At 51.3% G+C, this 25,864-nt stretch overlaps 4 protein-coding genes across 4 annotated transcripts; 3 read left to right on the forward strand and 1 right to left on the reverse strand.

Annotated features, from left to right (window-relative positions):
- Positions 1-15: 15 nt before the first annotated feature.
- SAPIO_CDS10438 (uncharacterized protein) lies at positions 16-805 on the forward strand (the record flags this gene model as incomplete). Its single annotated transcript, XM_016784023.1, has 2 exons — positions 16-538; positions 612-805. 2 exons carry the CDS (start codon positions 16-18, stop codon positions 803-805), a joined length of 717 nt encoding a protein of 238 aa, XP_016638856.1.
- Positions 806-5,876: 5,071 nt separating this feature from the next.
- SAPIO_CDS10439 (Uncharacterized protein) lies at positions 5,877-8,206 on the forward strand (the record flags this gene model as incomplete). Its single annotated transcript, XM_016784024.1, has 4 exons — positions 5,877-6,202; positions 6,414-6,574; positions 6,650-7,029; positions 7,100-8,206. 4 exons carry the CDS (start codon positions 5,877-5,879, stop codon positions 8,204-8,206), a joined length of 1,974 nt encoding a protein of 657 aa, XP_016638857.1.
- A 1,359-nt stretch (positions 8,207-9,565) lies between these two features.
- On the reverse strand, positions 9,566-10,375 carry SAPIO_CDS10440 (putative dolichyldiphosphatase; the record flags this gene model as incomplete). Its single annotated transcript, XM_016784025.1, has 2 exons — positions 9,566-10,231; positions 10,322-10,375. The coding sequence occupies 2 exons, from the start codon at positions 10,373-10,375 to the stop codon at positions 9,566-9,568; spliced, it is 720 nt and encodes a 239-aa protein (XP_016638858.1).
- A 2,124-nt stretch (positions 10,376-12,499) lies between these two features.
- SAPIO_CDS10441 (RING finger protein) lies at positions 12,500-14,888 on the forward strand (the record flags this gene model as incomplete). Its single annotated transcript, XM_016784026.1, has 2 exons — positions 12,500-13,100; positions 13,237-14,888. 2 exons carry the CDS (start codon positions 12,500-12,502, stop codon positions 14,886-14,888), a joined length of 2,253 nt encoding a protein of 750 aa, XP_016638859.1.
- Between the last annotated feature and the right edge of the window lie 10,976 nt (positions 14,889-25,864).

Here is a 25,864-nt window from a genome sequence, read left to right on the forward strand (position 1 = left end):
GACATTCGTCCCAAAATGGCCTCCCAACTCCCCCCAGACCTCTTCGACACCACAACCCTCTACTCCCTCGCCGGCACCGTCGCCATCGCCCTAACCGGCATCCTCCTCTCCCGCGCCCTCCTCCCCGCCTCCACCACCACCGCCACGCGCTTCCTCTTCATCTGGCACGCCGCCGACGCCCTCTGCCACATCATCCTCGAGGGCAGCTTCCTCTACCACTGCTTCTTCTCGTCCGTCGCTGTCTCCGAGCTCGACGCGGCGGCAACGTACTACCCGACGCCTTATAATTTCCTCGGCACTGGTTCCGACCGCGTCTTCGGTCCGCAAGTCGGCGATGACGCGTTCGCGAAGCTGTGGATGGTGTATGCTAGGGCGGATAAAAGGTGGGCTGGCGTAGATTTGGGGGTTGTAAGCTTGGAGCTGTTGACGGTGTTTTTGGATACGGCGTTGGCGATTGCGGTTTGTTGGGGGCTTGTTAGGAGGAATCCGATGGCGAATGTTTGGATGATTGTGCTTGCTACTTGTGAGCTTTATGGAGGTGCGTGGTTTTTTTCTTCTGCCCTTCACTGCAGTAGTTCAAGATGGACCATGGCTAACGCTACGCGCTACAGGATTCATGACGTTCTGCCCCGAGTGGCTGACGGGCAACATCAACCTCGACACGAGCAACTTCATGTACAAGTGGGTATACCTCGTGTTTTTCAACATGCTCTGGGTCTTTATCCCCCTGTACGCCATCTACTACGCCGTGGGTCAGATTTCTTCTGCCTTCAAGGCCCAGGCTGCCAAGGGCAAGAAGCAATGAGCCTGTTATGGGACCTCGGGGCTTTTTTTGTTGGAGGGAGAGAGAAGCTCCGTGCCTGGGCCCTCTCGAGGGGCGGCAGAGAGAACAGAATCGCCCAAAGAGACTCGAGGATGATGGGTGGGAAAGGGATGATTGAGATGATTTGGATTCCAGTGCGAGCTCGGGGAGCCAGCTTCATGATATGTTTGCAAGCTATTTCTATTTTGACTTGTTAGCGATACGATTTAAGTCTTGCTATGGTCCACTTTTCGGATTTTCTATTTGGGCTAGATCCCCTTTGCCTTTAAGAAGAAAAAGTTCGAGAATAACGACATGACCACATCTGCTCCAGAGCCGCATACTTCTTTACAATGGCGTGCGTAGCAAAGCATATATCCGTCATCTATCTTTCTATGTCAAGTGATGTTTCGTTTCTCGCATCCCAACAAGCTACTACCGCCGACCTCTCACCTTATTAGCTTACATCAAGAGTTAAACATTAACGCATAGAAAAACATCCTAATTAGGTTATATTGATCCTCCAGGAGCAAAAGAGCCGTATTATTCCTCGCATTACATCCCCCGACTACCGGCCTCTACCCATCCAACTTTCGAGAGACTCTTACCTACCTCGCAAGGGACTCCCACCTGATTGAACTGCATGCGCTCTTACGACCGCTCTCACGACCACCTTCGCATGCTCTGCTCATCTCTCAAGAATTCTCCCATCCCACAGCCATCACGAAAGACAACCCGTCACGGAAACTTTCGACCGACAAATGGTGTGGTTGAGTAGAAAGACCAAGCGCTGACCCCCAAAAAGACAAAACCGGAACATTGGCACCACTTGGGCTATCCGTTTCCCTTCCTCTTTCCGACCTGATACCCGGAGATTGCATATCATTCAGCGAAAATGCACATCTCATCTTCAGTTGCCGCGCAGCCGGACTCTCAAACCCTTTTTCTCTCTCGAGAAATGGGACTTTAATTCTTAATTACTAGTTCAATTGCAAGTACAAAAGATGTAAAATAAAAGAAACAGAGAAAAAAGGTGGTGTAGGATTCTCTGGTCCCAGGCGGCGATCGCCGGGATAGACAGTCTCGAAAAATAATGATGGAGAGGGGATTGAAGGCATTAGCCGGCGGGACGATATGATCGCCGTAGCGAGCGGAAAAGAAGGTGGATGGCGTCGAGGGAAGTTATGCGAGATTGTGTGGTAGGCGGGATTTTGGGACTCGTACTTCGTATGGTCTTTTGTGTTTGAGAGAATTGGGAGATAATATACTTCGTAGCCCGCAATGAGTTGGCTTGCCATTTTCCTCTTTCCTCGGCGAGTCTCCCATGTCCTTCATGGAATCGAGGCGATTGGAATCTTCAGGCCGTGTAAGTCAACATCAAAAATGTTCGAATTACCGGATTCAACAACAAAATCTAGCACCCAATTGGCAATGAAAATTAGAGGTCAAATCGTATTTCAGATCTCCTAGGCATTGTCCAAGACGAGCCCACCAAGAGCAACGCGGCGGAAAATGGGGGAGACTTCTACACATAGGAAAGTCAATCTCGGATTGCAGATCATCCATCACATCACAACCCAATCTTTAAAGAACCTCCCCACAAATAGAGAAAAGAGGTCAAGGCAAACGGCAAGCGTCTAGACGAGGCTACAAAAACATGCCAGTTCACGGCTAGAACGGTACGATCCATGGTCCCACTAACACCGCAAACCCACACAGGCGAGGTGAGAGAACGGAGTCGCCGCCGTTTTTTACCACTCCTTATGCAACTGGACGCCCAGATTCTGTGGACCGTGTATTGCAAGTAGGCCGCATACGTGATATTACCCGTCGTTTCTATTTGTTCCCAGCTGGCGGGTATCTTGGGGTCCAATATCTATAGGGTTGTCGCAGCTAGATGGACAAGTTGACGGGGGCACCTGAGGATAATATGTGCAGTTCGCGATTCATTTATATTCCCGCAGCTTTTAATTTACGATAACTGGCGACTTCAAGAGAGTGAACCAGGAAACATTCCCCGCGAGTCTCTCGCCCGTCTAAACCTCCTTTGGACTGACTCGGAGGTTATGCTACTTTGGAAAGTTAAATAGCAATAGAACCATGGTAACAGTACACTTTCCTCCGAGTTCTGTTCCTTGGAAGTGGAAGAATAATCAATTTTCGAAGGGCATCTCTGTCTCAGAACGGAAGAGACGGCGCGGCCGTCGATATGCAGGAATCGCGGGATTGAAGAATATGTGTATGATAGCTCAACCGCTGATATCGATGAGCGAACCACACGTCGGAACGGATAGCGTGATTGCGGGTGAGGCAATTGTTTCCAACGTTCCAGAATTTCTTGATGTCTGCAGGGAAAGAGGGAAGAGAGAATACAGCAAAAAAGGTTAAATTTACCCACGCCGACGGATGGACTGGACGACCTGAGGCATAATGTGTATCATAGTACGCCAATCCCGCCCAAGATGCTGATCCGTACATGGAAGACTCACCTTCGAATGCTCCCTACGAAGCATGTCGATTGCCTATATGGACAAGATTAACAAATGTGCTCGGGTAGGCTTGAGGCAATTAGTCTAAAGATGGAAACAACCCTCTCGAATGCGACCAGGGAGGGGGATTCAGTCTAATAAGCTGGGAGGGCAATCAACGCCTCGATTTATTTTACAAGGGCAGAACCCTGCTTAAAAAGGAGTCGGCGGCATACAATTGACTGCGAGACAGACATGATGAGATGAAAGGGGAATTGGATTGCCACAGTGAGCCCCTCCGGTTGATGGTGGACGACATGGGAAGCTTGAGATGATGGGATGCAGTTGGAGGCTTGGAGGCTTCAAATTGCTTGGGCCTGCTGTATCATGATTACGGAGTGTTTCCTGCCTCCAATGTCGCCCAAGTCCGTGGCTATCACCTTCCCGTCTTTGGATTCGAATTAGAGGAGAAGGAGTACGAAGTAGGAGAAGGAGCTATGGGCCCATGGCCCATGGGGTGACGACATTGAATTCGAATGTTCTTGTTTGAATACCCATATCGACGTATGCGTGTAGTGGACGAAGCACACGTGCAAACAGATGCACGGGTCCAGGATCCGGATGATTGTATCGGGGCGGTTTCTCGTCTTCTGATTTCGAAACTCGAGACAGACATCGTTCCTGTGATATCAGAAAATCCACAATGGGCAGGTTCTGTGGTGGTGCGAGGAAGGTGTGGTGGATATGGTGGATATGCTTATCCCCCACTTAGAGAGAAACAGGCAAGAACAATGAAGCTATCCAACAATTGACGTCGGTTTAGAATGTGGGGAAGGTCCGCACAGACCATTTCCTCAGACTCGGAACCCTGCCAAGTCCAGACAGCACTTGCCGTGTGAAGATATTACAGTGCTAAGAACTGTTAGTACTTTTTATATAACGATAATAAGTGAGACAGAATTGGTATCGCCGCACAGTGTATTTTAGATCTCGATTTGGAATGTCTCACATCTTATCTTCTTAATCAACCCCTGCACTCCCTGCACTGGAGCCTGGCCTTCTTCCCTGTTCCTCGTCCTGCGTGTTTGATCTCCCGGCCGAGTCCCCTCGCGAGCCAGCATTACCACCTTAACCCTTGAGGCTAAAAACCCGCAGGTCCCAGCCCAGCCGTGGAACCCTGCCTTCAGGGGGGCCACAGACAGGGGAGCCGAAACCTGGATGTGTTACAAGACTGCCTCAAACCCCCAAAAAGCAGCGGGGAAAATGGTGCCTCCTCCTGATGAGGCACTGTTCACGCGGCGTCGCCCTTCAGTTGCAGGAGCCTGCTGTGCGCGATCGCCGCGACGACCACAGTGCCATCGCTTGCACCATCCAGGTCCTCACAGTGCTCTGTTCTTCGTCTTCCAGCCGTTCTAGTGAGCGTTGACATTTAGCCGTATATGGCTCTTCTCCAAGGAAGCTTTGCTGCGGCCATGTTGCACATTACAGGGCGTGCTCCTCGTAGGCGGGGCGGTGCAGCCAAACTTGCACAGCTGCTCGACGAGACAAACCCCAAGGTGACGGTAGTTGGCCGTCTTTGCTTGAATGAGTTATTGTATTTCACTTAGACATTTCTCTTCTCCGTCATGTCCTCTTCGCTTTGCGTATTGCTGTGGACTCCCTTGCTTCTTCCCAACCCTTGTATTAAACTTCAGATCTTGGCCGATATTGCCGTTGGCTGCCTCGAGGACTTCATTCTTAATCCAAATCCATCAGAAACAAGCATACACCCTGCTTCTCCAGCATCACCAGTCTGCCATTCACACGCGGATCTGCCAACATCCATGCTTGGCTTTGCCACACACGCACAATTACATGCCCCGTTTCGACCTTTCGACAGTGTATGCTCTCGTTTAACCCCTTGTCCGTCCCCATCATACCTCCCTTCGGTTATGATCTGAGCCGGCCGTCTTACAACCCTCCCGATAACCCCGGCCAAACCTGGCTCTCCCATCTCTCAATCTGGTTACTTTGGCTGCTCACTTTATGCGATTGCCCCTACGGGAAGGCAAGTACTCGACACTTCGGTCCTCTCCACGTCTTGGGCCGTTTGGTGCCGTCTCTTCTATCCTCTCACTGTCTCTCTCCCTCTCTTCCTCGCCCGTCCGAGACATTGGTCCAATACAGCACAAGATCTGTTTCGTCCGGTCCATCTCTCCAGGTACATGCTGCTCCTACGCCGTGGCCCTTCCCTTCCATCTGAGCCGAACCAAAGATTCTCGTCTAGCTAGGGCCCACACTCTTTCCCCATCTCTACCCCTGCCCAGCCCGAGACCACGTTCCTCTCCCTCTTACCATCCCACTCGTCCGCTCTCCACTCCTTCCTCCCCCTTTCCTCCTCTCTTTCAACCCAACCTCAACATCGATTTCACCCTTCAACCCCCGTCCACGATACGAAACATTCGTTATAGTCGACGACGATATCCCATCGTATAGATGGTCTGGACGACGGAGTGATCAGTTGGCTGCGACGGCTCACGAGGCCTCAACTTTGCCTCCATTCCACCACCTCCTCGCCTTAGAATCAGGCCGGCGCCTGAGGTCGGCTCGACCGCAACACGCACAAGATGGATTCTAGCTGGGGCTGGATAGAACCCCGGTCGGATGAGTTGTGGGCGAGGCAATTTGGAGGAGTCGGTGGCAACAACGACAACGACAACGACGATGGGAACAACAACAATAACAACAACAGAAATGGAACGTTTAGGGGCGGCGGACGGAACTCGACGAACAACCTCATTTCACAATTCAGATTCCAAGCTGCGAAGTCGATACGAACTTCGACTATCATCCTTTCAGTCTTCAATGTAGTGGCGGCGTTCGCCACTGCTCTAGGGATATTATGGGATGGCTACGCAACGGCGAAGCGAAATAACCCCAAGTACAAGTTTAGGTATAGTACTCCGGATCCTGCGCTTCATTACTCGCCGGATGGGAAAGGGCCCCGAGCTGCAGAGACGCCGGCCAATGGGTCGCGGAGCGGAGCTGGGTGTTAGGACGCAAGAGGCTTTGAACGGCGGAGGCAGTGGGAGAGAGAAAGAGAATCGAATTATGAAAAACATAAAGGGAGGTGCTAACATTTCTTTTTCTTCTTCTCTTGATAGGACTTCGGCCTTCAACTGCATAGGTTCAGCGGAGACCTTTCCCTTTGTCTTGTCTTGCGGAATAGTCATTCAAGGCATAGTGTTTGCTGTTGCGCAATCGACTGGTCTAAAGGGCTCCCAGGTTTTGGGATGCACCATCGTTTCTCAAATGATGTTGCCAGGTATGTGACAAGGAATTTTTGCAGCCATCGGTTCTCGGGATCAAACTGGACTAACTGGAGGGCTACGCACCATAGCCGTGTTCATCGTGCCTTATATTCAACTCATTTTCGGCGTCGAAGTAGCGATCCGAGCCCTCAGGCGAAAGAACCCATTCCCACCAAGGACGAGATGGAGCGTGGTTATCTGTCTTACCATTGTGGGCACCTTATTACTCGTCACCTATCTCGTGACGCACTTTATCCGACCCCCAAACTTCTGCTTTGCCTCTCTCTTTTGGTTTGTTCAGAGGTACTCGATGGGCTGCTTTGTCGTTCTCACGATTATCAGCGTGGGTGTCTTGGCAGCTACGGGTATCATCTTCATGAAGCTGCACAGGAATGCAGCAATCGACCCGACGGAGCGGACTGCCTCCTCGAGGATGGTGTACTATCTTGCGGTGGCTTTCCTTTCGACTGTGAGTTTTGTGTTTATTTCATTACCATCTGTCCTGTGCTCTAAACACTTCTCTAACAAATTCTCTTCAGGTCTTGATTATTCCCTTCTTCTTTTCCCTTGCCTTCCAAAACCAGCGAAACCGAGACGTCAATGCGCCACTCCAGCTCTCCATGGTTGCGTCTGTGGTTGCAAATGTGTCGGGCCTCATGACTGGTGGCCTACATCTGTTTTTGCGATCGACTTCAGTATCTACCATCGGCCCGCGCGATAAGGACGGGAAATACCAGGAAGAGCGAAGGCAGAGTTTCAAGCAGAGAATTCGAATGTGGCCCTCGCGAGATGCCGAGGCATCTGGGCAATCTACTAACGTCCCGACGAGTCTTCGACGAATGAATACCGACGACTCCTTTACAAGCTCAGAAGGTCGGGGCGGCTATGATTCAGATGAGGAGAAGAAGGATATTTGGGACGACAGGGTGAACCCCTTGAGGTCTCATGCCGTCTTCCCTACGGCGACGGCGACGGCGCTGCGGGCAACGCAGCCCCACCAGACGCACGCTCCCAAGAACTCGTACTCTCTATTCCCCAACAACAACAGCACTCTAAAACCCCCAACGCTTCTCCCTGCCACTACCTATGACCCGTCTGCTAAGGAGGTGATGGTGGACGTGGGTACGCTCAAACCTCCAGCGCCCATCCACGGATTCCGCCACCGCCGAGATTCGTCCCTGGCATCCCATGCTACGGTGCAAATCGGTCTTCGGCTGTCCAACGTTGATGACATGCCGCCTCTAAATTCCAAGTACTTCAATGACACCCACAAGGTGCACAACTTAGAGTGCCCCTTGGCGAGGGGTGCTGATGCGCAGCAAAGGCCGAGCCCTCTGAGTAACGTGGCGATGCACTTCCAAACCACGAACGAACGTGACGATGACAGCGTCACAATGTATGCAGACGACGCGAGCATCGCAGGCGACTACAACAGGAAATCATCAGGAGAGAGGGAGGAGGACTGCACCCTTAGCCCCGCTGTCTACAAACCGCCCGAGAGTCCCAAGAAGACAAAGGTGACGAGTCCTAGGGGTGTTGGTTTTACGATTCCCCCACCCCGGACTCAACTGAGCCCGCGTCAATCACCTCCTTCATCTTCTGTACTCCGAGACCAGTCCGAGGTGAAAAAGGCGGACTGGATCTGAACGGCCGGGGTTTACGAAGTATGATTGAGTGTACCGGGTACGATAATTTTGATTTAGGTTGACGGCCGGCATAACCTGTATAAAAGGCGCGTGTTGGAGTTGTTTCTGTTTTGAACTCTCTGTCTGTCTCTCCTTCTTAGGCTTGACTGATGTCGAGTGGAGCATATGAAGAAGAGGAGAGGACTACGATCTGCAAAAGAACATTCTATACCTACTCGGTTTTGGCATTTACATGGTGTTATCGGATATCTCTTGTGTTTTTTTTTTTTTTTTTCCTTACTTCTACTACTACTATAACCTGGGGCGGCAGAGGTCACATAGACTTTGCTTTATGTCTTGTTTCTCCTTTTCCTCTTTTCTTTCTTGCTTTATCGTATGCGCTCACCGCAGACACGATTTTCGGCGTTTCCGACATTGTTAAAGAGGAACGAGCCATCATCGCAAACGATGAAAAAGTCCGAATGGAGAAGAGTTGGACGGCGCAGCCAGGAAACAGGAGTTTTTGGGGAGCAAATCCCGACAACCATCTCTTTTCGGACTTTTTCTTGTCTTTTCATTTTTTCTCCTTTTTTCACTTCCATTCCCATCCCATCCCTGTTCGGTCTTACACCACCCCTTCACGACTACTACAAACATATAGCCTCTCCTTTTGCCCCCCTCTATTTCCTTTTCTTTTTACAAATCCCCTGCGTGTCTTTCATTTACGGATGGGATTTTCTTTTTTCGGGGCTCGAGCCCCACGGGAGTTTCTTTTGTCATATTGTGGTTCACTATCGAGATGCCCTTTGGTTGGTATGCCACAACCACCTTCTATTGTGTAGAAGAGGCAAGGGGGGCTCTTTTATCATGTCGATGCTAGCTAGGAAAAGAAACTTGGAATACAAACGATTACTTCGTTTTCTTTTGGGAAACACACCTTTTTTTTTCCATTGATAAACATGAGAGATTTAATATGCTTAAGCGACAAGTAGGCTGGATCCGAGACGTGAGATTATGAAACCGAACACACGCATTTCATAATGATGTATCCTGTAAAGGACGAGCGATCTAAAGCTTTGGGCTTGGTTATGATACAGATGTTTGTGCTTGCTGTTATACAGAGGGAAAAAAAAAAAAAAAAAAAAAAAAAAAAGAAAATGCTCATAATGAAGCCATGGTCCCATGCAGGTTCCATCTACGTTTCCCATACCTCGGCTCGCTCCTCCGCCTGACTTCCATTCTCCATGTAAGCTCCTCGCGCTGGAATCATGCCATGATACCCAAATGCTTTCTCGATGCAACAAAACAAAAGGCCAGAAACAAGGGGAAAAAAAGAAGAAAATGGATTAAAACGGAGAGGGCGGGGGAGGGGTTGAAACCTCAATTCCTCTTCTTTCCCTTCCCACGCGCCTTCTCCCTCCCCCTCACCAAACCCTCCCACCTCTCCCACCCCGCCCAACAAGGATCCTCCTCGACGACCAAATCCCTCAAAAGAAACACCCTCGCAACCTCCAACTTCAAAAGCATGTCCAAAATGCCCCAAGCCCTCAGCGCAGCCGTGATGGCAAACCAACCCGCCGCGCAAACCACGCCGGCAGCGAAACCCACACATACTTGCTTCGGGGTATGATAGCTCAAATAAACCCGACTCGCGGCAACGGCGATCGCCGTAACGAGCGCCACGACAGAGACGACCAAGCGCGGGACGAAAGGCCAAACACCCCTGCGATGCGAAGCGCTAGAGGGACTAGGCACGGGCTGGTATCGCACGAGGAGGAAAAGCGCGACGGAGACGGACCAAAAGGCGACGAACTGCGCGTGGGAGGAGGGCATGCCATAACCTTTTCCGGGGATGCGGGCGGGGCGGGCTTCTTTGATGAGGCGCTTGAGGAGAAAGTTGGCGGCTTCGCAGGCGAGTTGGCCGGCGAAGGTGAGGAGGACTTCGGCTTCGCGGGTGGAGAGGGAGAGGGTGACGTAGACTATGCAGAGGGCTTGGGGGAGGAGAGCGAGCCAGGCGCAGAGGTGGGAGAGGGGGTCTGTTGGGTCCTGTAGAAGTTGGCTTGTTAGTCTCTTCTCTTCGTCTTGGTGGTTTTTTTTGGCGGGGGGAGCGGAGAGGGAGGGATAGAGGGGACTTACATAGTAGACGTGGGTGAGGGAGAGGGAGGCGAGGGGGCTTGTGTCTTCGGACATTTTGGAGGAGTTGTTTTATTTTTCTTTTCGGGTTGGGAGTGTAGGTTCGGTTCAGGGTATCATTGTTTCTTGAGAACGAAGTGCCCTTTCTCTGATTCGTTGCTTTCGTCTAATGTTGAGGAGGTGAGTAGTTCGGACTGGCCTGGACATATATTTCGGGGATGGCAGGACTGGCGACGTGTCGAGAGCAGGGGAGATGAAGAAAAAAAAAACGTCAATTGAGCAGTAGAAAATGTTTGTTCCGGCTCCGGTGTGATAAAAGAATTCGAGAGGCAGGGAAAGACAAAGAGGGGCGGTCAAGGGAGCCGGAATATGTCGTAGTGCTGCATGTTGGTTGTACGTTGCATGTTGTCTGTTGTAGGAAACGATGGGGAAAGCGGTGATGTCAGAGTTTCTAGACATGGAAGGCGCGGGTTGCTCAAGGGGCATGTGAGTTGCCGTAGATGCAATGCAATGCAATATTGGATAATTGGATTTTTGTTTCTAGCGAGGGTTCTTTCTTTGCAAGCATGAAGCCGAGACTTGGTCTTGATGAACGGAAAACGTCCTGCGTCCTGTGGCGTTCGGCTATTCACTCCACATTGACATGGGTCCCATTAACATCTGCATTACTCAGAAAGAGGTTTGCATGAGAATGTGAGATCCATGCAAGTTTCCTCCAAGTTCGAGACACATGTCTACTACTTCATAAGGGGGCCCTCACGAAGAGAGAACAGAACCGGGGCCTTTGGCGCTGCACAGGGCAGGAGCGGACCCGCCAATGCACCGAATACACTTCAATAAGATATTGGACCCTGGATGCCTGGATCAGCTCTTCCAAAGCATTGTTGCCTGCACTTCGTAGAGTCTTCTATTATTGGTGAAATGTACTTCGTAGGGTGATGCTGATTCTTGAGACGCATCGATCAAACGCTTCCAAAGAACATTCTGTGATGACTAAGATTATCGAGTGCCAGTCTGAATATCAAAGTCACGTCCCTAGATAAGTTCATCTAGTTCTGTTGACTAGAGGCAGCAAGAGAGGGTTCAAAGTTGTCTCTTTGATTGATCCTATATTCTCCTCTGCTGCCAAACTATTGCAGGTGAGTACTTCGCACAGCATCTCGCCATCTTATCCATCGTCCCAATCCAGAAAGACAGGCTATACCTCTTCTCTCCGCCAAATAGAGAGGAGAGGAAGGTACCTCTACCTCGACACACCCGCTCAGCCTCTGCCTCTTTTGGATTTCTTCGCCCCCCCCGCGTTTTGCGTTTTTGTTCCCGCTTTTGCCTTGAAGGGATCAAGTTGATCACGCCTGCAACTGTGTTCTGGTGCTGGAGCACTAAGCAATTTCTAGGGTCCATCCAGAATAGCCACCACTGGTGCTGCCGAGTTCAGACTAAGACACAAGACAATTGTAGCCTAACCCTGGTTTTGGGCTTTACTTCAAGGCAGAGGAAGACTCGCCATCCCACTCATCTTCGCACCTTCACCAAGAACACTTAGTCTAGGGCTAAGGATTTCCTTTCTTTTGTGCCCCATACTCCAAATACTCTTTCAAGTCTTGCAATCCTACAATCCTACACTGCTGAGCTATATCTAAAGTCCCCCCATCTTCTGTTCCTATCTCCGTGCTAATCCGTGCTAATCCCCGTTGCTGGCACCTCGCTGGCACCTCATGCTCACCAGTGTCACCACGGCCAATTGACTCATCAAGGGATCAAATCAACTTAGGCTGCTCCGGCTTACAAAATCGCACATCACGTCAAAGTCCAGTTGTCACTGTCACCACCATCATCAATATCAAAATATCAATATTTTATATTGCCACCACCGCCCTAAGCCTTACGCCCTGCCCTACGACTCCACTGTGTTCTCACATCTCCAGATCAGCCCAAGCCTAGATTCTTGGTGACTTTTCCACTCCTTCCTCTTGGTTCCATCCCTGCCTTCTCCCATTCTTCTCTTTCCTTCTTCTTCTTCTTCTTCAGGAACCATCGGTGATACCCAGAAGAAAATAGATCCAGCCCCCCCTTCACTCCACCATCCTTCTTTTCCACTTCACATCATATCCGTCACCCCACACACTCAGCTCAAGTATGAGGTAGCACCGGCTTTACTCTCACCAGGCCAAAAGCAAAGTCATGGATGACGCAAATGAAGATCCTCGTCTCGACGAGTTAGGCTCTCTCGAGGCCATCTTCCCAGAAATCCGGAGATCCGCCGACCCAGGCGACTTCACATTCACCCTCGAAGTCCCCGTAAACCCCGCGAATCCCGTCAACGTCGTCTTTCCTGTCGTCGCTTCAACGGCTACGGCCCCGGACCCCACGGTCACGGCGGATGGTGGATTGGCGAATACCCCACCACCGCCCCAGAATCATGCGTCTCATCAGCTCTCCTATCTTCCCGCCGTCTCCATCCACATGTCCTTACCCAATGGCTACCCTGCCGAGAAGCCGCCCAAGGTGACCCTGACGACATCGCCGCCATGGCTCACGCCGGATGTCCTCGGCACTCTGGAGAGCGATGCCGAGAGACTGTGGGATGAGATGGGCCGCGATATGATCGCGTTCACTTACATCGATCATGTCCAGCAAGCCGCTGACAATGTGTTTGGCATGGTCAACTCATCAGGAGTTCTTGAGATTGACCGGGCTCACATGGTGTCCATCCTCGACTATGATATTCAAGCGTGCAGGGCAGCTTTCGAGAACGAATCTTTTGACTGCGGAGTCTGTTTGGGTATGTGTATCTATCTTCTTTGGACCTCTAGCCTTTTCTTTTTCTTTGTCTTTCCTTTTTTTTTTTTTTTTTTTTTTTTTTTTTTTTCCTGTTTTCTTCTTTTCCTCTTCCACCCCCAGAACTAATCTAGTTATAGACCCCAAAAAGGGCCACTCCTGCCACAAGATGAATGACTGCGGTCACGTCTTTTGTCTATCCTGCTTGAGAGACTATTACACCAACGCTATTGTCCAGGGTGACTTGGTTGTCGTAAAGTGCCTTAGCCCCGGCTGCGCAAAGGAGAGGGAGGAAGCCCACGCGAAAGACCCCTCGAAGAAGGGCCGGAAGCCCAGGATTCACCTTAGCCCCGGCGAACTCCTGGCTATCGGACTGGATCAGGATCTCGTCTCACGCTACGTTTCACTCAAGTACAAAAAGGAGCTAGAGTCGGACAAGACCACCGTCTACTGCCCCCGGAAATGGTGCAACGGGGCCGCGAAGTCTAAGAGACACAAGAAGCCCCGCGGTCTTGAGTTCGGCGAACCCGATGACAACGAGGAGGCATTCGACGCGACCAACGAGACCAACACTGCCGGCGACGATGGGGTTCAAGCATCGGGAAACAACGTTCGCCTCAAGACCGAGGATCTTCTCTGCATCTGCGAGGACTGCGGCTTCGCCTTTTGCTCTCGCTGCTATCAATCTTGGCACGGCGAGTTCTTCCGCTGCCGCCTCAAGTGTAACCCCGACGAAATGTCCGAGGAGGAAAAGGCCTCTCTCGAATACATCGAGAAGTGGACGAGGCCGTGTGCTACCTGCGACGCGCCCGCGCAAAAGACCGAGGGCTGCAACCACATGATATGCTTCCGGTGCAACACTCACTTTTGCTATCTGTGCTCCGCCTGGCTCGATCCTCAGAACCCGTATAGTCACTTCAACAACCCCGGGCTCAAGGACTGCTTCCAGCGACTGTGGGATTACGAGACCGGCCACGGCGAGAACAATGATTTCCACCCGCATATTCGACAGCGTAGGGAACGTAGGGAGCCCCCGCAGCAGCATCTCGAAAGGCCCGACGAACCTCCCTTCCAATTTATAATCGCTCGACCGGAGATCGAGGAACCGGATGATGACCTCGATGCGCCGCTCGAGGTCAACAATGCCGACGAGGTCGCCGATGTGGAGTGGGATTGGGAAGCCGGTGGCCCCAGGCGTCCTCCCCCCAACGTCCAAGTTGCTCGTGAGGGCCCCTTGGTTTTACGTATCGAGCAAGGACCTGAGCAGCCCGCTGCCGGTCGAGGGCTGCGCGCCATCCCTCCTCCTGTGCCAGCGCCACCGGGGAACTTCGAGGGAGAGCGAGGACGCGGTCGTAGACCTCCACGTCGACGAAGGGGCGGTGGAGAGGGCGGACGCGGTCGTGGTAGGGGAGGTCGAGGAGGCGCTGCCGCTGGGGGAGGTGGTCCCGGAGTAGGAGAAGGAGCGGGAGCAGCAGCAGGAGGTCGAGGAGGACCCGCCCGAGACGACTTGGGGCAAAATAGACGAGATGCGCCTCGGAATCAGAACCCTAATAACCGTCAGCCCCAGAGACGACAGCAAGGTCAAGGCCGGGGTCAGGGCCAGGGCCAAGGACCACGAGGCGATGGTCTTCAGCTCCCGCCCCTGGCCCCGATGCTAGAGGTTGTCGAGCATGATGGAAACATCCCTCAGGAACTTAACGAGGAGCAGCTTCAATGGGTTAGGCGCTTCGTCGAGCTGGCTCTCATCGACCAGGAGGATTCGGGATCGGACGACGAAATGGCGCCTTTCTAGGGAGCTGCTCGGAGGGCGGAGGCTGAGGAATACGCTGCGATTTTTGTCGACTTGGGACGGACTGGATTCATGACTCAAAGGGAATGGATAATGAATGAGACATGGAACAACATCATGAGCGCATCTTTTTTTGTTGCCCACTTCTTCTTCTCTAGACCAAGGCTGCTTGGTTTCTCTACGAAAGCAACGGCTTCATAATTCTTCCCACCTCGGCTAGATTCATTACGAGCATACTAACACGAGATGGAGGTATATGCGACCTCGTAGGCGCATATTCGGAGCATAGCCGCGTTATCTAGTCTCGTATACAGCCTCCTACGAAGAGGTGAAAGAAAGGAGGTAGAAGACGAAAAGTATGCGCGACTTTCCTCCGAGTTTGGGGCGAATAGGGGCTGTGTACGAAGTATTCGAAATAATACATGAAAGAAAAACTCTAGGGGTATTCAAATTACGATGTCTCCCCCCTTCCCTATCCGTTGAGGTGCTATTGGCAAGGGCAGAAATAATAGAAGAGAATAATAATAATAATGACAGACTTGTCAGATAGCAGCAATGTCGAGAACTGGGACACGGCACTCGCCAAATAATACATACTATTATTCTCTGCTAATTCCCAAAAGGTTCCTCTTGTCCTTTCCAGTGCTCGGTGATGTTTTTGTTGTTTTATGACAGTTCCGATCGATTCATTTAGGTCCGGAGGTTCTCCCCCTTGTGGTCTTGGTTCTGCCCTGCCTACTGCCTCGATTTCTCCAATTTCATGTTCCTAGTACCGAGGTATATGGTTTGTATGGGATGTCCGCGAAGAATGATACTTTGCTGGATTTGTGTACCACTATCACGGCGGCAGAAGGTTAACCTTGGAAATCACGCAAGGAAAGTCACATCAAAGGCGATAGATAGATAGAGAGAGAGAGAGAGAGAGAGAGAGAGAGAGAGAATATCTAGTACCGCGACCGTTCGTCTTCTGAACAGTGTCTTCTCCCCCTTCATCTCCGATGATACACACGTCGTCACAGTAACGAAAAGAAACGTGAAGAGAGGAAGCACTGGAGGGTTAGATGGAAAGAGTTCAGTTCTATGAGGCCGAGGGTCTTCGGAAAGTGGTAGGTAAGTTAGAGAGGATCAGGTGCTAACGGATATCAGACCTTTTGATCCAAGAGTCCTCTATATCGAGCAAGAAAAATACTTGATTCGCTTCCCTCTCTTCTTCTCTCTCTATCATTAAGTTCGAAGTCATATTACACTCTAATCATCCTCTCATCTCGGGTGGCAAGCCCGAAGAGAAGTTCCTCAGTACGGAGTACGTCTCCTCCAAGAATATTCTCCGTCAAGGTTGGGAGCTGTGGAGTCGTCTTGGCTCGTGTAGCAACCTTATCCTTCCTCTTTCTCCTCCGAGGATACTACCTACCTGAGTAGCCCCGAACCTCCCAATTCGGTCTAAGAGCCGGGAGGAAAGTCTAAGATGGTACGATGGAAGAACGTTTCTGCCGCGGTCTCGACAAGGTGAGGCGGAAGGGGGGGAGGAGCGATTGGGCTAAAACGTTGTGGAGTTCGAGAGATGAGGAAGGGGGTTTGAGGGAACTCCCTTGATATCAATCTTTTCTAGGCAAGTAGGCAGTACTTCGTACAAAGAGCGTGAGAAACTATACACTGGAGAAAACTACCGAGGAAACCTGCTCTCGCCTGATCGGAAAACCTGTTCTTGCTGTTGCTTGCCACGAGCACGACATTTTTCACGATCGGTACAACTCCCCATAGGAAGAGCTATCACCGTCATAACTGAATAGGGCAGTTCTTGGAGGGCCGACAGTTTCCCGCTGAGACATGTAACTATGGAATAGGATCGCCTTTCGCCATCATGGCTACTCTTATGATATGACTATTGACAGTCAGAACCGACGACGGCACTTGTAGCGACGATAGCATCGTCCTCATCAGATCTGCCGTAACATTGCTCTTCTCCGCAGGGCGATGGATGCGATTAATGAGATGGCACAGTAAGAACCTTGAGCATGTCTGCATGATCTAGCCATGCGCACGCATAGGTACGAATGTATCTCCATCTCACGCCTTCGCTACGCCCGACGTACGTTCAAACCGTGTCAAGGACATGTGTCATTGATTCACTCTCCTCGACTGTACCAAGCAGGTCTGTATCCACGCACACTCCCTTCAGCAAGACCTCCCGCCCCTTCTGCTCGAGCTACTTCGCAACTCTCTCTCCCCTTGGTAAAAAAATCGTGGAAAAAAAAAGGAGACAAGACTCTATCCTTCGCATATCTCGCCGGTTTCCCCTCCGCCGCCCCTCTCTTCACAACGAAAGGCCCACTCACAAGCCAATGCGCCCCTCCTCTCGCCACCTTAACCATGCCTGGCTGTCCAATCTTCACTCCCCCACACTCCGACACCATCTCTCGACCTCCTATCCCCTTGGATACCACTCCCCATGCCATCCGGCAAAGAAGGGGGGGAAGGACAAACCTCCCTCTCCATTACAGGGAAGTTCGGTACTCAACTCAAGCCGTTCGTACGCCGTTAGAACCCAAAATCGCAAAATGTTCCCAAAAAGGCCTGTTAAGACAACACACCACACACACACCCCCCCCAAGGAAACATGAACACGCTACACAAAGGTACTGTAGCAACCCTTCATACCACCAAAATCGATCGACGGCGCCCCCCCGGGGACGGGAGCAGGAAGATCGAAATACCAAGGATGGGAGGAAACAAATCAAACAAAAACGACGGTTTCTTCTGCAAAAACCTATCCGATTCCTTGTCGGAAAAAAAAATTTAAGAAAAAGCCGTTGAGAATGTCTCGCCCCAAGGAGGCAGGGGGGCCCAAAACTGTAATTTCTCAAGAGGAGCCACTCTTGCTTCGGTGTAATATACGACGACGAAACGCAATAGTAAACAAGGGGTGTTTGTATGAAGGAGCCAGGGCCTGAAAGAGGCAAGAAGGGGGGACATAGGTGAGGGGCGTCCCTGGAGGAGGAAGCCATCGGACATCGGAAAGTCTAACGAGCGAGAAGGGGTTGGAACGGAGGGCGAAAGGGGGGCGTGTCCTTCATCCACCCACCGTTGTGGTGCTAATGTCATATCTCCAGGGTGTCATTGAGACATCATATCCTAGTCTACGGTTTCGAGATATAGAGGACATCGACTCTCCCGAACCTGACGACTTGCAGCCAGCTGCGTAATGTGGTGCAAACTACTCGAGGGTCGACTCATGATTCGAGCCGAGCAAGTTTACACCCGCCATGATGTATACCGTGCCGGCATCATGAGTCAATGTCAATGTACAAGACTATCTACCTGTACGAAGAAACGTCGATGGAAGGAGCCGAAGACTCGTTCATAATGGCCTCACCTCCTTCGGGGCGCGTGGCTAGGCGCTTTCTTGACTTCGTAGTTTGGATTAACGGAGGATTGAGGATACTATTCTCGGAGTAGATGCGTGAGTGTCCTGCACCTCTCCTGCTGCCGACGAGCAAGCTGCAGACACGGCATCGAACCGTCAGTAAGATGCAATCTGCAAAAGTAAAGGGGCTGGCGGACTAGCACAGCGTGAAGACGCACGCAACCTAAGGGGGATTGAGCTCGTGATACACAGCATCGATATCTCGCCCCCTTATTTGGCCCTTGGGCTGTGAAGTAGGCAATATTTGAGCCTCTCGAGCGTCAGCACCCGATAGTTCGTTCGTGCAAACAGGCTCAATCCTCCCAATCGAGCCAAGAGCTCCCTTTTCCCTCGAGAGTCGTTCGGCTTTAACTTGCCAATTCCCAGACGGGAGCCCGAGATGTGTCGCGTTTCTCGGAGATATACCTTCAGGGGCCAAATTCTGGTCGTCGCGTCGTGTACCCCCTTGGTCTGCCTCTCTCTCTCTCTCTCTCTCTCTCTCTCTCTCTGCTGGTACATATTACACGTACGGTGCGGTTCCACTAAGGCTTGGGGTCTGCTCGAGCCAGGAAGACTCGGAAACTTTTTTTCCCACGCAACCCTGGTAAAATCCCACCCTGGATCCCCGCTTGTCCGGGCCGCGGGCTTTCTTCGAACTGGAGCAAGCGACAACCAAATGGGGAGATGGAGGAACTGGGTGCTGACAACGGCTTTTGCTCTTCGGAGGCCCAGCGGCCGTGGAGCTCAACATTGGCTCTTTCACACTTGGAAGCAGCGGTGAACTGGTCCAGTTAGTTCTCAAGGGCCAGCAACACTGTGGTTAAAGGATCAAAAGTAACTTTCCTCCGCTTCATTCTTCACTCGCTCTTCTCTCGCTGTTCATTACTTGGCGGGCGGTACTTGGTACAAGCTATACGGTGTAAGACCGTTGAGCAAGACGAAGGCAAGCCAGGATTGGATGGGGTCTGATGAGGAAATGCCCAATAATGCTCCGCAGCAAACATCCGACAAACGAATGGGGCGGCACTTTTCGCCTCACAGTGAAGAGCTAGAAATCGGGGCTGGCTGGCCCTCTCAGCCTACCTTCAGGCGTGAATAAGGTATAGCCGATCTTGCTATCTCAGAGGCAATCCGTTTCGCGGAGATGATATGTTCAGGGAAACAAGATGAAGTACTAGACTCCGTAGCGCCGTGATGAAAGAAGCTGTTTGTACTGACAGGATCATGTACACTAGCATACCCCGTACATGCCTCGTAATGCCTGCTACACTAGAAGAAGAAAAGTGGTGTTGGTGACCGTCGTATTGTACCGTTACATAGTGTTCCTGCCACACCCCAGTGACAGCCATCATCACGCAGTGGAGCTTTGTCTATGGAAACCGTGGTATTACTGTACCACTGCATGTAGGTACACTGCCGGATCGTGATTTCGCCCCTGCGCCATGTTGTAGTCATGTTTCTTTGCTCTCCCATCCGTGCCCAGGGGGCCTCTCGATGTCGGAGCGAGGGTTCGTTCTGGCTCACCGTCGCGGTCGGACAAAGTGTGGGGGGAGAAGCCAAGGCTACAAGGAGAAAGGTTGTTTTCAACCTGTGGGGATTCTGTTTGAAACTGACGATGTTCCAGCTGCGGGGGGAGCTTGCGCCTGTCACTTTTGCGAGGTTGGCCGGCTGGCACTGATGCAAAGGAGTGCCAGTGTGGCCTGATGGTTCGTACCCCTTTGACTGCCTCGCGAGAGCTATCACACTTGCAAGGCAAGCGATGGTCTGAAAATCCTTCGTATTCCTAATAGGCGCGCTTGACAGGCCGACACCCGAAGCGATGCATACATGTGGAACACACGCCGGGATGCTGATACCGGTAGTTGTCCAAGGATCCAACACAAACAAGAACATGGACAAGGGGAAAGTAAGCAAACGGGACTCGGTAGCATAACATCAGTACAAGCCACAAAGGAGCATAGCTGGCCGGGGGACGTGGTAGTGAGGATACTGGATCCGATCTCGAAGAGGTGGCGGGCCGTACGATGCGCCAGATCTGGCTCAATCGGTCCATCAAAGCCTCGGAGGATAAGGGATGAGGGCATTACTTCGTACTTCGTAGAGATGGAGATGGAGACATTCTCTGCGTATTTGGCTGTGGGGGTCAAATCTCGTGCCATTGAAGAAAAAGCACGACTACCGAACGGGTCTCAATCCCTAGAATATGCTCATCTCCTGGTAACTTCATCGGATTGAGCGGGCGAAGCATTTGGGATCCATCTCAAAGAGCACCTTGATCCATTTATCTGGACTCGGGGGACAATTTCGGTAAGCCTGGGACATCCGGTGGATATATATTTTCGTCTCATATAGCCATAGGCTCGTTGAGATAAGGACCCAGTGACTTTTTCTGGAGCGGAGCCTCGAGAAGGCTGATCATTTAACATGGTGTTCGCCCAAAGAAGATGCTCCCTGCGAAATAGAATCAATATTACTTCGTAGATATTTGGTACCGTTAATACGCTACTAAGCGAGACGTGACTCCCCAGGTCAGAGTGGGCCGGTGACGGTAAGAACGGAAAGGCAAGGGAGTAGCCACGATGGGTCATACCTGATTACCAGCAGTCACATTCGTTGAGAGCCATGAGCATATGAAAAGGGAAAAAAAAAAAACGCGACATGGGATCGGTAGGAACGCCCAATTTCAAGGTCATTTACGTAGGGTAACGTAAATGTCATATTGCTACGTCGTCCAGCTCCAAGTGGGGACCGTCCTGAGGAGTCCTACCAAGCAGAATGTAGTGCTTGTCGCTGCAGACAACGAACGATGAACTTCATTTGGATGTGCGCCGAGCTCAGAGTCGAGCTATAGATCTCCTTGTAATATGTGGTCGTAAACATCGTGGGCCATAATCGAAGTGCCGTTGCATCGCCTGGTTTAGCTGTGCGACGCCCAACTTTAACTCAATGGGTCCATCCAGGGGCTAGGCAGGGCAACGAGCGCCACAAAACCTGCCAGGGGAGGAGAGGAAGCAAGATCTGGGCCCCGTCAGCCAGCTGAGTCCACAGGTATTATGAGGACGCGGATTTAAAGCCAACTTTGGTACGGGCTGGCAAGACCGTTTGGTGCAGGCCAATGTGATCTAGGAGGTCGAGGCTGGGGTCGGCGGCAAGCCGACCAGAAGGCCAATGCTTGGAGAAGAAACATCATATGCTCTCAAGTTTACTGGTCGGCAGCACGTCCCATTGGTGTACATTCTGGAGAATGTCGTATAATCCGAGCCGAGGGGGGATATTTTGGGCTGTGTGGGAAGAGGACGGTGAGGGTGAGGCGTGCGATTTTTTTGACAGGCCAGGGCCAGGATCTGGTTCGATGAGACGTTAACTGTACGCTAACAGCAGGGTGCACCGGCACAGTTGGGGGTCTTGCCTTGATCTGATAGGGCGTCCATGGGCCGGGGAAAAAGAATATGCCCGATGTGGATTCGGAATCGGGCCTACCAGGCTAAATATTGGCGGCTTTTGCATTGTGACCTGGTGAAAATCACAGGTCGCGCTCATGGTTGAAATTGTGTGGTGGTCGGTAACCGGCGTGTGTGGCTTGTTGTCCTCTCAGAGGACGACCTTGTGTTTTCCTCCTGAGGTGATGAAAGCACGCTTGTTGTCCGGATGAGAGGAGAGACTTCCAAGTCGTAAATTGGTGAGCCCCTTCGCCCCAGTGAGTGAAAGAACAATTTGATGGCCTTGCTCAGACCTTCTTCCAATATTGACCGGACCAGACTCTTTGCCAAAGGCTCCGTCATGTGGTCCCTTTGTTTGGCGCTTCCTGGATCTCTTCGACTCGGTCGACCCCCCGGTCCTTCGACACCTACCCTTTCTAACACATTGTTTTGTATCCGGAGCAATGTGTCTCGTACATGACGCGCCGAGGGTGGTCGTAGGCGCAGGTGCGGGTACGGATGTAGCCATTATTATCCCCCATTATAGACCCAGGAGAAGACGCCGGCCATAATGGAGAACTTAAGAGCTGGGTTTCTTCGGCGACTTCTGCGTCCATGCGAAATTAGCACATGCCGAGATGAGAGGAGGAGGAGACAAAACCGACTATAGCATCTTTGGCAGGAGCGACCGAGCTGTTTCTACCAAGTAAGGAGCACTCCGGTCGCCCTAGTAGAGTTGAGGAAGGCGCTCACTCCGCATATCACTAATGTCGGAAGCTGTTTCTGTCCATGTCCAGGTCTAGGCTTGGGGAGGATATCTGATCTCGAAGTGGAGATTATTTCCCTTCTCCATGTGAAAGAACGAATATCCGTGAAATCTGGATCTGCACGATTCCATTGTTCATTCTAATCTGGGAATACACGCCGTCAGTGCATGTGCATGTGCGACTACTTCCTCCTACTGACCAGCGTCTCCCACTCTTTGTCCCGAGGAGCAATTCGAGTACGTAGCAGTAGTACTACTTATTACCTTCCTCCTTCCTACTCTACCGTACTTGTAATACCTTCCTTACACCTCGGCATGGTAGGCACACCCTCCACACTCCTCCCTCCCACTCCTCCCCTCCATTGTCCTCTCCCCCATTCGTGCTTGCCTAAGTTGTGTTGCTGTCACTGTGGGATTCCGTCAAGCGGCAAGTGGCACGAAATTAGGAGGTACTTGCTTGGGAGGGGGTGCGTGACAAACGATCAATACCTTGCCCCGGATAAGCAGTACTTACTCCCGCGCACATATGCCGCATCGAAGAAAGAGGACTTGGAAGATTGGACCTCAATTACCCCATTGTAGACAGTTGGATCCTACCCCACCCTCTCATCTGGAGTGTACGAAGTAGTTGTATATTGTGCTAACTGTAGATGGTGCGCATGCCGCTCTTGAAGGTGACTCGCACCAATCTCGTAACTGGGCCGGACACCCATACGCATACGTCGATGGGCTATACCTAGCAAATTACTCTTGACATACTTGTACAACCAGTGTACGGAAGTAGTAAGGTGTGGTAGCTCACTGCTCAGTGAAGCTGAGGTTGATGAAGGAGATTGGCGTTGGCGCCTGCTTCTGTCGTTACTTCATACGAGCCCACCTCCGCATTTTGTACACCGACCGGGAGGGAACATTGAAGGGTTTCAATCAAGCTACGGAATGGTAGCGTGCCATCTGGAGTATTAGTTCGAGATCAAAGGGTCCCCAATCAACACTAGACAAGGGAAGGACCAGAGCTGACGAGAACGCGCTAAGTTCAAATGAAGGGACTGTTGTCAGCTTGTACAACATGTTGAAGGAATTATATGGTCGGAAATCAGTCTCCGGTCTCCGGAATCGACGCTTGCATTGACTTGGACCCCTTTCTGTTTTTGCTGTTCATACAAAAAACCCACCGCGTCATGCTGCGATGTGGAAATGTGCTTTTGGATCTCTGCAAGTAGTACTTCGTACACTAGGAGTAGGTACGAAGTACTTCATAGGAGGACCGCTGTTTTCCCCCTCTGGAATGTCTCTCCCCCAAACCACGCTAGTACCTGAGCCTCGTGGTTTTGCCAACGCCACGTTGGATTTCAGGGTCGGATTTCAGAATGTTCCAAGGCCAGCAAAATCAATAGCTTGTGCTGGTTTGCATTAACTCGCCTTGGGGCCCCTTTCCTTCTAGAACCTTATTCCAGAAGGAAAGATGACGCCTGAAGAATGATGCATTGATCCTGTCGATATTAAATTCCCACGACTTGCGCCAGCGGTTCTTCCCCAGAATTTCGTCACGGTCATCCCGACTTGGAGCTTGTGTTTCTGGCTGGGTATAATGGCTCGCTGTTATAGAGCAATATAACGCGTCTTTTGGTCGAAATGCACCTAATGTACCAAGTAAGGCCTCTCCTTCCTTTTGGACACAACTTTAATCACCTCGACTCGTTTCCGGTGGCATGAATTGTTCCTTTATCCTGGTTTTCGACGGTGTGGCTTGCTCTTCAATTTACCCATCCGCTTTCCCATTTGATGCTCACACCCACCATTGGCTATCGACACACCCCATACCATCCATCCCCAAGTCGTCCATGTCAGCACTTGGGTCTTCATCGGGAGTGATCCTCATTGTCCATGCTCCGGATGACTTACATCAGTGATCGCAACGGGGGAGGCGACGACACCTGAAGGAATATCTGGCGAAGACAAAGAATCCAAGGGTTGTCGGCTTGTTCCCGTCGCATCCTCGGAATATCGAGGACGGCATCTCAAATTATCAAAAAGAACCTTGATGATGCTTGATGTATTCGAACCCCTCATTCCCCAACCTCCCTGGTTTCCCAATTCTACGAAGTATTTCCGACATCCCGGAGTAAGCATCACAAAGCCGGAGCACTGTCTGCCAACATCATTCGCCTTTCATTCCGGTGAGCGCGGCGCATTTCGCAATTACACGCGGCATCGTGCATTTCGCTTTGGCGTTTGCTTAATTCTAAAGATAAACACTTCAGTGGGATGACGGGGCTGGAAAGCCACCCGGATGGGCGCCACGCCGGGTGAAATTGACAAGCGAGGCGCCCCATGTGGTGGAAAAACTGCAGCAAACATTTTGTGTGATATGTTGCGGTTGGCCAGGCAGAGAGATCCGACATCGACACTTTGTCTCCCTGCTTGTGGAAAAGGGGCATTTGCATATTATTATTTTTTCATGTTGTTTCCTTTTTCTACTTTGAAAAGAAAGAGCGGTGACTCGGATGGCGCGTGTTTTCTTGCGAAACTCGCTTGGGTTATTCCGGACGAAATGAGACCGAACGGGAGAGAACATGGAACAAAAGAGCGACCAGCTTGTCATGTTTCCTTCTCATTATCTCGTTGCCGAACGGGGCAGCCGTCCAGGGTCTATCCCTTCACCGACAGAAGCAAAAGCGGGCCGAGGAATTGTTCTATCATAATCTTTAATTTGGCGTTGTTCATGCTCGATTTTGACCCCACGATGTCCGTGTCAGTCGCTACTCAGGATGCGGAGGTTCCTGACTTGGAGAGCACGCAAGTCGTCGATGTTCAAGGGTCTGGGATCTTGATGCGTTCTAATCACGTACATGTACTTCGCACAAGTAGTTCGTACTCACATACGAAGTATAAGCGCCACGTCCAATGCCCTCACAATTCCCGGGCGAAACTAGTCCTGGGAGGTTAGGGGGCTCAAGACTAGTCCCCATACCCTAATGCCCTTTTAGGACAACACTCCGTCAACAAGACAGGGTAATCCTTCGCAGTCGCGAGTACTTCGTAAACTTACAAAGTTTGAAATCCACCACGTCATGTCTCACTAAAAAAGAACAGTCTCCTCCACCAAGCTTCTTGATGTGAAGGAGTGTACACACACTACCACTTCGTACTCGTAGATCGAGACTTGTATTATGCATGATGATTAAGAACCAGAACTGGAAATCGACTCTCGTTCCTACACTGCTGGCGATCACATGTACGGGTATACTTCGTAGTGAGAGGGCGTCCGAAGCAGGAAGATACTCGGCCCAGAAACGTCAACATGTGGGAAGACTGAGTTCTGAGCAGACCAGCTTCCATTTGGGGTTGAAGATGCTTCTGGAGATGGCGCTAGCTTGGTCTTGCAATGATG

This window comes from Scedosporium apiospermum, assembly GCF_000732125.1.
Source record: "Scedosporium apiospermum strain IHEM 14462 chromosome Unknown SEQ_SAPIO_0165, whole genome shotgun sequence".
Taxonomy (NCBI): Eukaryota; Fungi; Ascomycota; class Sordariomycetes; order Microascales; family Microascaceae; genus Scedosporium; species Scedosporium apiospermum.